The 13,341-nt window shown below is 38.4% G+C and overlaps 1 protein-coding gene across 10 annotated transcripts in view; it reads left to right on the forward strand.

The window, feature by feature from the left end:
- SOCS5 (suppressor of cytokine signaling 5) overlaps positions 1–13,341 on the forward strand; it is a 171,581-nt gene that overhangs the window by 60,691 nt on the left and 97,549 nt on the right. For 3 of the 10 annotated variants that reach the window (XM_017862734.1, XM_017862733.1, XM_017862735.1), the window contains exon 2: positions 646–4,803. The exons of the other annotated variants lie outside the window; for them this stretch is intronic. In XM_017862734.1, the coding sequence (XP_017718223.1) occupies positions 658–2,268 (1,611 nt within the window). In that variant the 5' untranslated portion in view covers positions 646–657 and the 3' untranslated portion in view covers positions 2,269–4,803. Of the gene's footprint in view, positions 1–645; positions 4,804–13,341 lie in introns of those variants that run through there. 10 annotated transcript variants of the gene reach the window in all.

Consider the following 13,341-nt stretch of genomic DNA (forward strand, 5'->3'; position numbering starts at 1 on the left):
AAAAAAAAAAAAAAAAAGACACCTTTCCTAAATATTACATTCTTTTTCTTTCTTTTCTACTCAAACTGCTTCTTCAAAATCATGGATAAATTTGATGCATTACAGGGTAGGAGGGAAGATACGGGTTTTTCACAAGTGATGAACCTGTAAACCTTAGAATTGCAAGGAACTGGTTAAGTGAAATTGGGAAGATTGCTACTAATGAAAGGTTTTTGAACTAATTTTAATGTGTTACAAAATGTGGTCCTGGTTATAACTTTTGAAAAGTTGAATACAAATGTGTTTCAACAATATGGAACATATTTTGCCTTTGTAATATTCAAGTTAAGGAGACAGGTTGAAGCACAGGAAAAAGAAACCAGAGTTTAAGAGCGTTTATTTCCTTTCACCTGAGTTCAGAATATTCTGCCTGAAAGGAAATGGGAAGTAAGGACTGGCTTGAACAAGGTCAGTGCCTAAAAGGCCCGGTGGCCTTCCTGCTGCCCAACAGAACACACGCCTCATCACTTCAGCACAGCAGTATAGGTGAACTCTTGGCCAATATCACTGAAATTCCGAACGGAAAGGGACGTGGGCACTGCCTTAGCTACCTTCACATGCTACTCTGATTAATTTATTTTTCTCTTTTTCCTGTTTTGTCTTTAGATTTTATAATCAATGGATAAAGTGGGGAAAATGTGGAATAACTTCAAATACAGGTGTCAGAATCTCTTCGGTCATGAGGGAGGAAGCCGTAGTGAAAATGTGGACATGAACTCCAACAGATGTTTGTCTGTCAGAGAGAAAAACATCAGCATAGGAGACTCAACTCCTCAGCAACAAAGCAGTCCCTTAAGAGAAAATGTTGCCTTGCAACTGGGATTAAGCCCTTCAAAGAATTCTTCAAGGAGAAATCAAAATTGTGCCACAGAAATCCCTCAAATTGTTGAAATAAGCATCGAAAAGGATAATGATTCTTGTGTTACCCCGGGAACAAGACTTGCACGAAGAGATTCATACTCTCGACATGCTCCATGGGGTGGGAAGAAAAAACATTCCTGTTCTACAAAGACCCAGAGTTCATTGGATGCTGATAAAAAGTTTGGGAGAACTCGAAGTGGACTTCAAAGGAGGGAGAGGCGCTACGGCGTAAGTTCTGTACACGACATGGACAGTGTTTCCAGCAGAACTGTAGGAAGTCGCTCTCTGAGACAGAGGTTGCAGGATACTGTGGGCTTGTGTTTTCCCATGAGAACTTACAGCAAGCAGTCAAAGCCTCTCTTTTCCAATAAAAGAAAAATCCATCTGTCTGAATTAATGCTTGAGAAATGCCCATTTCCTGCTGGCTCAGATTTAGCCCAAAAATGGCATTTGATTAAACAGCATACAGCTCCTGTGAGCCCACATTCAACATTTTTTGATACATTTGATCCATCTTTGGTTTCTACAGAAGATGAAGAAGATAGGCTTAGAGAGAGAAGGCGGCTTAGTATTGAAGAAGGGGTTGATCCCCCTCCCAATGCACAAATACATACATTTGAAGCTACTGCACAGGTTAATCCATTATATAAACTGGGACCAAAGTTAGCTCCTGGAATGACTGAAATAAGTGGGGACAGTTCTGCAATTCCACAAGCTAATTGTGACTCGGAAGAGGATACAACCACCCTGTGTTTGCAGTCACGGAGGCAGAAGCAGCGTCAGATATCTGGAGACAGCCATACCCATGTTAGCAGACAGGGAGCTTGGAAAGTCCACACACAGATTGATTACATACACTGCCTCGTGCCTGATTTGCTTCAAATTACAGGGAATCCCTGTTACTGGGGAGTGATGGACCGTTATGAAGCAGAAGCCCTTCTCGAAGGGAAACCTGAAGGCACGTTTTTGCTCAGGGACTCTGCGCAAGAGGACTACCTCTTCTCTGTGAGCTTCCGCCGCTACAACAGATCCCTGCATGCCCGAATTGAGCAGTGGAATCACAACTTTAGTTTCGATGCCCATGACCCCTGTGTATTTCACTCCTCCACTGTAACAGGACTTTTAGAACATTATAAAGATCCCAGTTCGTGCATGTTTTTTGAACCATTGCTTACTATATCACTAAATAGGACTTTTCCTTTTAGCCTGCAGTATATCTGTCGCGCGGTAATCTGCAGGTGCACTACGTATGATGGAATTGATGGGCTCCCTCTACCCTCAATGTTACAGGATTTTTTAAAAGAGTATCATTATAAACAAAAAGTTAGAGTTCGCTGGTTAGAACGAGAACCAGTCAAGGCAAAGTAAACTTTCCAGTCCCCAAAGGGTGTTAACTAGGTCCGCTTTCATGTGCATCAGACAGTACACCTATAGCAAGCACACGTAGCAGTATTAGGCTTTTTCATACAGTATGTAAGCTTAGTGTTAGTATCTGTCAGATGCGACCTGCTGTTACTTATTCAGATAAACGTGGTGCCTATTGGAACACCAGAGGATAGAGCTACAGGTGTTAAGTAAGACTACAAAAACATTTTGCCGATTTCGCTAACAGTTTGGTTTTTAATGGCTGTAGTATTTGAGTGAGGCAACTCTGGGGCATTTGTTATGAAGAATTCTACTTCTTACTGAAGAACAAATTATTAATATTGGATGAGTATTTCAACAGTGTGACTAATGTTTGAAATTATTTTTTCTAAGAGTTTTTCTATAACCTTCCAAAAATAGTGATGTTTGTAGTTACTATAAATCAAGCTTTGGAAGTCCAAAAAGAATGAAAGACTGCCTTCCTTTTAGAAAAAAATGCAATTTTCTGGCCACAAGGGCATAGTGCAGTTCACTTACGTGTTGATGTAGTTTATAATCAGATGCCTTTTCTCTTCTGCAAAAGGTACCGTTAAGTAAACCAGGTTTTCTAAATAGTCATTCTTAAAGTTTCAGACTTACAAAGCTAGTAGTAGAATTTTATTGAAAGGCCCTAGGTATTAGTTTTTTAAATGAGTGCTTTAACTTAAAACAGGCGTTTGGAATAGCTGCTGCAATGTAGTCTTGCGTGTGATTTTTTTTTTTTTTAAGTTGATGTGCAGTCTAATTGTTGTTTCATAAAAGTTGGATCTGTTCCTATGCCCAGGATGATTTTGTGAACCATGAAGTACATGAGACTAGAAGAAGATGCCCAAACAAGTCAGATAATAGTAACTACAATGGTTGCTGATGTTGAGATATTGTTGAACTGTAATTAATAATTTGGATGGCAGAATTTGTCTCTTTTTTGTAAACTCTCATAGCTGAATTGCTTAAGTATAATTTATAGAATTTCAGTGCAGTTAATTCTTAATGGAAAATCTGAAACCTAAATTGCAGATTTAAAAGGTACTGTACAACCATTATATCTGTAAATAACTTTACTTAGCACCTTTTTGTCACTTAGAATAATATGTACTACTACTTGAGTGAGCTCTTTTGGAAGTTATATCAAGTTCTAGTGTTTGCTTCTTAGTAACTGAACTGAATTTACAGTTCTGTCCTAGACATTTTGCACTACAGTAGCCGAATCCATTCTTGTGTCTTTTTGTTAATGTGCTCTGTACCACTGGTGAGTGCTCCATAGTTTCCTTACTTGCTGCTACAGAATGTTATTTTACATCCCTATGGCTATTGCCAAGGCTACAAAAAAGAAGAGCTATATTTGTATGCAACACTAACCCTTTGACTGCTAATGTATGTTTCTGCTTGCTGTGCCTTGTTATGGCTGCTTTTTTTGTGCTAATAAAGTATGTTTGGTGTTCTCCTTGTATATCTGCTGTTTTATACATTTGCAACAATTTCTCTTGTAAATGGAATGGTTTGGGGTTTTTAAATAAGCATTAACTAACAACCTTTTCATAGTTAATGCAGAGTTACTGTGCAGTCTAATATTGACTTATCAAAATAAGCTAACTCTAAATTTAATGCTCTACATCTTATCAGTCATAATTATATATACTGTGGAGCAGTATAGTTACTGCAAATTACTGTACAGTTTAGGTTATAACAGAAAACTGACAGAGAAGTAATAAATCTATTGATTTCTCTGCTTATAAGTGAAAGATTGAAGCTATCCAATGACATATTATAGTAAATGAGTATCTGTAACCTCCCACTGCATCAGAAGCAGGTTAAATGAAGTCTTGTGAATTTGTAATACATCAGTACCATGTATTGGTTTGGGGACCATCTTGATTAAAAATAAATGCCCAAAATGTAGAACTTTAACCAAAGACTTGTCCATTTTAAAGCAAAATGGGGATTGAAGGGACTTAGAATTTCTGTTGTTTCTAATTAAAGTCCCTGAAGATCATATACCAAAGTGTTTGAGAACTTCATCCAAACCTACTTTAAAGCATTATGTGCAATTAAGTTGTTATGACATAATTATATTGCATAATTGTTGGGTCTGTTTTCTTGAGCTTATAATGTACCTGGAAAATAAACCTCTTGAGAAACAAAAAGTTCATACTGATTATTGGTAAAGGACTATATATGTGAGCAAGATTGTGTTTTAGAGAGGAAACTTGAAACTCCAAGAAAGCACTTGATGTTTTTATATGCTTGTAGCAAATTGATGTTCTAACTGTAGTTTTATAGAAAGTATTAATGCTTTTATGTATTTCAAAACTTTCATATGTTAAATGGAAATTGTTTTAAATGTGTTTGAGTTTATGTAAGCATGTATACACTGTGCTAAAAGTCACTTATGTTTCAGTTTGTGTATAATATTAATATGCAATTTTTGGTTTAAATTTTTTTCTTAAAATATTAGTGGCTTACATTTTCAAAAAGAAAAATCACCAGCATGAACTTGCACCTAAGTCTATATTCACTGTGTCCTTTTCTGAATCCCATTGTAGCCTGTCAACTAAATTTGAGTGTGTTATGGTCTTTTTAAAGTGCATTTAAATACAAACCAGGAATTTCTTCAGAAGTTGAGATACATCCTTATAGTTGAAATAATTAACCCAAGAAAAGGTTGCTTTGATTTGTACCCATTCTTATGCATTCTCTTCATTCCCTTTCACACACACACACACACACACACACACTCACACACACCCCTCTCCCTTCGCCTATATGTGTAAGTGTATGTATGCACATATATACATTTATGTTGTTAATATTACTTTAGATGGCATTGCCACCTGATACAAAAACATTTAGAGCTCTTATCCTATAGATGCTACCTGAAGAGTATTCTTGTACTACTCAAATTTTATTATCTGCACTAAAAGTTTAGTCTTGCTACTTTAGCCTTGTTTATAATACAATCACCTTACAAAGAGAAAGCGTTCATCTGTATTTTCTTTTCTGGCTAAACACAGTACAAAATATTTGAAGCAAAACAGCTTGGATTAAATAGTTACTAAGAGTTATCATTAAATTTATGTTTCTTAGACAAAACTTGAGCCCAAATAATCATTATAATCATTCTCCACACACCAATCTGTTTTTAGCTCTCATGTTTACATAAGATTTGTAATGGCTGGAACCATAAGAACTGATACTTGAATTTTAAGCTTCATTTGACAAAATCCAAAGCTTAAGAATTTTTTAATTTCATTTTGATCTGGTTGCTATTTATGTTTATTTCTAATCTTTCTTTTCTCTCTGGCATTAAGCACTAATTTGGTAAGTTTTATTGAGACTGGTCTTAGATCTCTTATTTTATAGCAAATACTGCTTTTAGTCAAGCCAAAGAGCCTGTGATTGAATCAGGACCCTTTTTTTTTTTTTTTTTTTTTTGTTAGTGACAAGAGCCTCACTCCTGTCACCCAGGCTGGAGTGCAGTGGCCAGATCTTGGCTTACTGCAACCTCTGCCTTCTAGGTTCAAGTGATTCTCCTGCCTCAGCCTCCTGAGCAGCTGGGATTACAGGTGCCCACCACCATGGCTGGCTAATTTTTGTATTTTTAGTAGTGACGGGGTTTCATCATGTTGACTAGACTGGTCTTGAACTCCTGACCTCAGGGGATCTGCCCACCTCAGCCTCCCAAAGTGCTGGGATTACAGGCGTGAGCCACCGTGCCTGGCCATAGGACCCTCCTAAGAAGGATACAGAACCAGGTCCATCTTTGAGAGTGTTAACATAAAGCAAATAGCACTGATTTGTTTGCTTACCTGTACCCCAGCACATACAGTTTTACTTAGATGAAATTAGATAGAAATGTATACCAAGGGCTGACTTGAGGGTAAAAAAGTTCCAAAGAGGGCAATGCTGCTTGGCCCATGTGCATAAAAGCTACATATATTTGAGGCTCTGGTTTTGTTTTATAATTTTGCAACAGCTGATCCAGAACATAGACTTTTAAAGTACTATATTCTAAAGAGGTTTGGGATGGAAATTTTGTGGGAGGTAGCTGGTTATTTGTTGGGGACGGGAGGAGAGGTTGCTATTGCAAAGTGTAGATGAGTTGGAGCAACTGTGTTGGAGCCCTGGACGCTTGATTGAACATTAAGACTCTCTTCAGCCATGCAGTCAACAAATATTTATTGAAGACCCGTGTCCCACTCACTATTTTAAGTATTGGGTGTACATTGGGGTACAAGACAAAGCTTTACTGCCTTCCAGAGTTTATTGAATTATAGTAGATAAGACAGCAATGAAATGGTAATTTCCGAAGCTATGAGTAAAATGAGGCAGAATATGGTGGTGGAGGGACTGGGGCACAATTTTATAGGTTCGTAAGCTTGAATGATAAGAAAATTAGACCAAGATCAAAGAACAAACTTTTGAGATGAAGAGAACAATAAAACTAGTCCCCAAAGCACAAATGGAATTATTTGCTGAGAAATAAAGCATGCCAGTAAGGTAAGTCCATTGAGTGGAGGAGAATAGTAGGTGATGAAGTTCTAGAGATTGGCAAGGGCCTGACCATTTAGGGCTATACGCCTACAGTGAGGAATTTAGGATGTTGTTTTGAGTCTAATGGGAAGCCACTGGAGAGTTTTAAGCAAAGGGGATGTGTGGTGTGTTGTAAATTTCACTGGTCAGTGGAGAAAAGACTAGTGGAACAAGGTAAGGAAGACTTATAGTCATCTAGGTGAGAGATGGTGGGACCTTGGACTGGGGTGATAGTCATGGGGAAGTCAGAATTGGGGTGTGTTTTAGTGGTAGAGCTGATAAGACTTGGTGATGGATTAGGTGTGAACAAGAAAAAGATCAAAAGATGACTCCACTTTTTGGTGTGAGAGGGGTGGTGCTGCCATTAACTGCGATTTAAGAAAACCAATGGAGGAGCAAATTGGAGGGTATAGATCAAATCCTGCCTTGAACATAATTGAGTTTTGAGATTGCTATTAATAATTCTAACAGAGACATTGTGTAGTAGGCAGTTGGACATATGAGTGTAGAGTTTAGGGGAGAAAATTAAAATGTGGAATCACTAGGCCAGGCATGGTGGCTGACACCTGTAACCCCAGCACTTTTGGGAGGCCAAGGCAGAAGAATCACTTGAGCCGCAGATTTTGAGACCAGCCTGGGCAATGTAGCAAGACCCTATCTCTACAAAATAAAAATTAGCTGGATGGGTTGCCATGCGCCTGTAGTCTCAGCTACTTGAGAGGCTGAGGCAGGAGGATCACTTGAGACAGAGCCAGCTCCTGTCTCCAAAAAAATATTAAAAATGAAATGGGGAATCACTATATTGATAGTATTTGAAGCCATAGAACAGCATGCAACAGCTAGGTATTTTGCATGAGATTAAGAATTTCTTTGGAGGAAATAATTATGACAACATTTAGTTTGTCAATTCAAGATTCTGTATCTTAGATGTTTTTAAAAGCCGTCTGCTTTCAATAGAGGACTTGTCTTCCAAAAAGTTTTAAGATACTGGGATCAAACCTTGCGCTGAATCTTAAAACTTTATCCACGTCAAATTTGGTTGTCATGCTTTCCATGTCAGATTTGCTTGTGTATCTTTTTTAGTGTGAGTTTTTATATGATAAATCCAAGTTCGTTATGGAATATTTAAGAAGTACTAAAGATTATAAAAGAACCTACCAAAAAAAATTCATACTGTTAACTGAACATTTAGATTCTGACCATTCATTCCACAAATATTAATTGAAGACCCATGTGCCAGTCACAATTTTAGGTAACGGGTATATATTGAGGTACATTACTATGACCAACCCTACCCCTACCCCTTCCAACTCCCATTTTGAAATTTTCCAGAGGTAACTGCTATTAATATTTGGTACATTCTGTTTCTTTTTTTTTTTCCATGTATTTTTAACAGTTTAAAAAAATCACATAAAAGATAAAGTTGTACATCTTGAGTCAGTTACTGAAGAGTTTTTTTGAAATAGGATTTCAGTAGAAGATTAAGACCCTTACTTTACTAAGTTTATAAACTGGTGGGGATGTAGGCAAATATATAAATGTATGGTTATGAGAATATATGGAAATAATTAAGTAAAAACTGGCTTCATTGGTGATAAGGAAAAACAGAAAAGTGACCCAAGTGGAGTAGGGATGATTGGAAAGGTATTGGGTTTCTTTTATCACAAGAATGAGAATTTCATTTAGCAGAACATGATGGAGAGGCCAGGTGCAGAAGTAAGAGTGGCAGGTAGCAAGAGAAAAGGGGCAGGATTGAGGTGGAGGAATCAGGTGCTTGTAGCATACGCTGGACTGAACAGTCTCAAATTATCTAGGCTTTGCAGCAAGGAAGAATTAGAAATTATGGCAGCAGCTGTAAGACAGCCTATAACCAAGAGGGATTGGAGTTAGGAAGTCCTGTGAAATTTGCCTAGATCAGGTCACTAGCACTGGAATCGAACAGGAGCACATGCAGAAGAAAAATCAACATAATTTTCAGTAAGGAAAAGCAAGCAGTATGCGTGCCTAGGAGACTTCTAGTTAAATAAGTCATAGTTTCTCCAAATTTAAGCAAATCATAAGCCAACAGTAAAGTAAATCATAAGCTTACAGTAAAGTAAGACATGTATATTGGATATTATGGATATCCAATTATGGATAACATTTTAAAAGACATTTTAATGCAAAAAGTAAATATTTGATCAAATAGGAAAACATCACTACTATGCTTACATTAGAGAAAATAGGATAACTTTTCTATGGATAACATTTTAATTATGGATAACATTTTAAAAGGCATATTTTAATGCAAAAAATATAAGATGTGATTAAATAAGGAAAACTATCACTGCTAACTCTGCTTAAGTAGAGAAAATAGGAACATGAAAAAAAAGCAACATCAAAAAAACTTTTACTTGACAAAAATGCTAAGAAAAGGTGGCACAATCTTAAATCTTAAGAGGGAGTTACTGAATTTAATCCCCAAAACACTATTACAATTGATGTAGTTTTTCTCATTTCTCAATTATACTAAGTATGAAAACTGCTTTGAATTTTAAAATTTATTTTATTTTATTTTTTTGGAGACAGAGTCTCCCTCTGTCGCCCACCCTGGAGCACAGTGGCATAATCTCGGCTCACTGCAACCTCTGCCTCCCAGGTTCAAGCAATTCTCGTGCCTCAGCCTCCAGGTAGCTGGGACTACAGGCACGCACCCCCATGCCCGGCTAATTTTTTGCATTTTAGTAGAGACGGGGTTTCACCATGTTGGCCAGGCTGGTCTCAAACTCCTGAGCTCAGGCAATCCACCCACCTCGGCCTCCCAAAGTGCTAGGATTACAGGTGTGAGCCACTGCACCCGGCCTGTTTTGAATTTTTGTTGCTTAGTAGTAGTATATTTAGAAATATATAGCATTACTGCCTGACATTTCTTTTCTGGGTATTTTACTGAATATTCCTTCCCAGCTAGCAACCCAAGATTTTAGGGTTGTTTTTGTCTTTTACCTAATGTAAATCTATCATTACACTGAATGGTTTAATTTCTTCTTACTTGTCTTTAATATACAAATAATCATGCTCTTAATCCTACCTAATATTTTATTTCCTTTAATTTACAAAGGGTGAATTATTTTAAATTTATTGTGCTTAACCCTTTAAGTCATTTTTTAAAATTGAACTTGAATACTTAATTTTTTGTTTGTTTGTTTTGTTTTGTTTTGTTTTTTGAGACGGAGTCTCGCTCTGTCGCCCAGGCTGGAGTGCAGTGGCACGATCTCGGCTCACTGCAAGCTCCGCCTCCCGGGTTTACACCATTCTCCTGCCTCAGCCTCCCGAGTAACTGGGACTACAGGAGCCCGCCACCACGCCCGGCTAATGTTTTGTATTTTTAGTAGAGACCGGGTTTCACCGTGTTAGCCAGGATGGTCTCGATCTCCTGACCTCGTGATCTGCCCACCTTGGCCTCCCAGTGTGCTGGGATTACAGGCGTGAGCCACCGCGCCAGGCCGCACTTGAATACTTTAAAGCTTTGCACCTAATTTAAAAAGTATTTTTAAGTACCCTTGGGTGTAATTGCAACAGCATTACATTTTAATGGCACTAAAGGAATAGAGAAATATTTGGGTATAGTAATTCCAACACTGAATGATATAAATTTACAAATTGTGTCTTTAAAATATTGTATTAACTTTTAGCAATTTCTTTCCCAATGATGAGAACAGAACTGAAAGGCTAAAATTAATTTCTAGGATTTGTCTATGCTAAGTTTCTCAATCCTTCGAACAGATAATTTGAGAGGCCATATAGTTTATTGGTGACATAAGCAAAATAAATATAAGGGCCTACATTTGGTCTATAAACAATTCTCTCAGAGGCTGGGCAATGTACTTAAAATAATCCTGGGGGAAAGCTGCCACAGTAGTTTCCCGATCACCAAATGAGCCACATATAACTTGATGCAGCAGGCAGATTATTGTGTAATATAGAAGATTTAACTGAGCTGCCTGGGTGTCATCCTGTACTTTTTTTTAATTTTTATGTTTATTTTTTATTTTTTGAGATAGACTCTCGCTCCGTCGCCCAGTCTGGAGTGCAGTGGTGTGATCTTGGCTCACTTGCAACCTCTCCCTCCCAGGTTCAAGAGATTCTTCCACCTCAGCCTCCCTAGTAATTGGGATTACAGGCACGCACCACCATGCCCGGCTAATTTTCGTATTTTTAATAGAAATGGGGTTTCACTATGTTGGCCAGGCTGGTCTCGAACTCCTGACCTCAGGTGATCCGCCCACCTTGGCCTCCCAAAGTGCTGGGATTACAGGTGTGAGCCACTGTGCCAGCCTTTATATTGTCTTGGATACCTGGCTTAGAGGGATTAGATAACTTGTCCAACACCATAGAGAGAATGTTAGAGCTAGATTTCACACACTGGTCTGAGACCAGAGCCTAAGCGCTGATCGATGATACTTGGCTCTTTGGATTCTAATTTTGTCAACCAAATTAACATTTCTTTCAATGCTTTGTTCTCTTTTGTTGTATTTCAAAACAATCGGCTATACATAACTGGTAAAAATGGATTCTAAACCATTGGTAAAAGAGTTGAAAGAACTGGCCACTAGAATCTCCTTCATTCATCTTCTCCAGTTTATTTGGGGAGTGCCCCTGCCGGTTTCTCCAACTTTAATCTAGTACAACTATCCCCCTTACTCACCACTCTCCTGACACACTGGCCGCCTTTCAAAGCTCCCTTATTCCAGTATCTTTCCCACCTCTGGGCTTTTGCACACGCTACCCCTCCTGAAACTGTCCTCTTCCCACTGTTCCTTGTAGCAAGGTAGATTCCTTTCATTCTTTACACCTGAGCTTAAGTGCCTCCTCCTCAGACCTGCTCATGCTATTTAAAGGAGATTTCTCATGCTATTTAAAGGAGATTGCCCCCCCCCCACATTCTCTTATCTCTGCCCTGCCTCTGTTTCTTTTATCGTCTGTATTACAAAAAACTTGCGCATATGTTATTTATTTGGGCTTTTGGGTTTTGACTGTCCCTCTTGAGAAACTGAGGACAGAGACCATATCTATCATTTGCGGTTTTATCCTCAGTGCCTAGTATAGTGCTTAATACAGAGCAGGTATTTATTAGGTTGGTGCCACATTGCAGTTTTCGCCATTACTTCTAATGTCAAAAACCACAATTTTGCACCAACCCAATATTTGTTAAATGAACGAATAATTAATTCATTTGTATTTATTTCTCCTGTCTACCCACAAAAAAGTCATGAAACCCTTATTGCTTGTCCTTCTAAAATCTAGATTGCTTCACATATTTCCACAATCTCCCACTTATTTTATGAAAAATAAGATTAATCTGACATGAATTATTCTTGGTGAACCCATGCTGGTTCTTGGAGATCACACTTTTTCCCCTAAATACTCACAGGCTCTACCTTTAATCATCCATCCCAGAATGCTGTCCAGGATGATGTCAAGTTCATCAGTCTGCAGGTTGTGGAACCACCTGACTCCCCTTGTTTAAAGATAAGAATCGCCTCTCTCTGGTCTTCTAGCCTGCCTTTCATTTGCCTCAGCACCTCTGATGACAACCAGCAGAGACTTTATTTGGAGACTCTTAGTTCTCTAGAAGAAATTAATCCAGGCCAGGACATTGTAACATTTATAGTAACTATGTTTTTTTTCTAGAATCCCCTCACCCATTCAGACCATTGATTCCTTCTTGCCAGCTTTTCTGCCTTTTTCCAGAAAAAGTGGAAGTGTAATAGGAATTAGATAGCTGAGCCTTCCATCATTTATCAACATTATATCATTTACCATTTCCTTGATAGTCTGTCTCAGACATAACTAAAACGTGTGTGTGTGTGTGTGTGTGTGTGTGTGTGTGTGTGTAATCAAAATACTTTCCAAAGGTAATAAGATCAGATATCTTTATAAGTGCATTTTAAAGTGTGCCACAGCTGTCTAGCAAAAACAGGTAATTCTAAAATAGTTCCTCTTGAAAAGCCTGCATTTTAAGATAAAATACAATTTGTAGCTGCTATAAGTACAACTAGTTATTTAAAAGAATGCAGAGTGGTATTTTTCACTAAAGTTAGAAAATTGAAAATTTGCCACATCTGAAACTTTAGAAAGTGTTTGGGAGTAGGCCGGGCACAGTGCGTCACGCCTGTAATCCCAGCACTTTGGGAGGCCAAGGCAGGTGGATCACCTGAGGTCAGGAGTTCAAGACCAGCTTGGCCAACATGGTAAAACCCCGTCTGTACTAAAAATACAAAAATTAGCTGGACATTGTGGTGGGCGCCCGTAATCCCAGCTACTCGGAGGTCTGAGGCAGGAGAATTGCTTGAACCTGGGAGGCAGAGGCTGCTGTCAGCCGAGATTGTGCCACTGCACTCCAGCCTGGATGACAGAGGGAGACCCTGTCTCAAGAAAGAAAGAAAGAAAGAAAGAAATAGAGAAAGAGAGAGAGAGAGGAAGGAAGGAAGGAGGAAGGAAGGAAGGAAGGAAGGAAGGAAGGAAGGA

Source organism: Rhinopithecus bieti, unplaced genomic scaffold, assembly GCF_001698545.2.
Source record: "Rhinopithecus bieti isolate Rb0 unplaced genomic scaffold, ASM169854v2 scaffold_61117, whole genome shotgun sequence".
Classification (NCBI taxonomy): domain Eukaryota; kingdom Metazoa; phylum Chordata; class Mammalia; order Primates; family Cercopithecidae; genus Rhinopithecus; species Rhinopithecus bieti.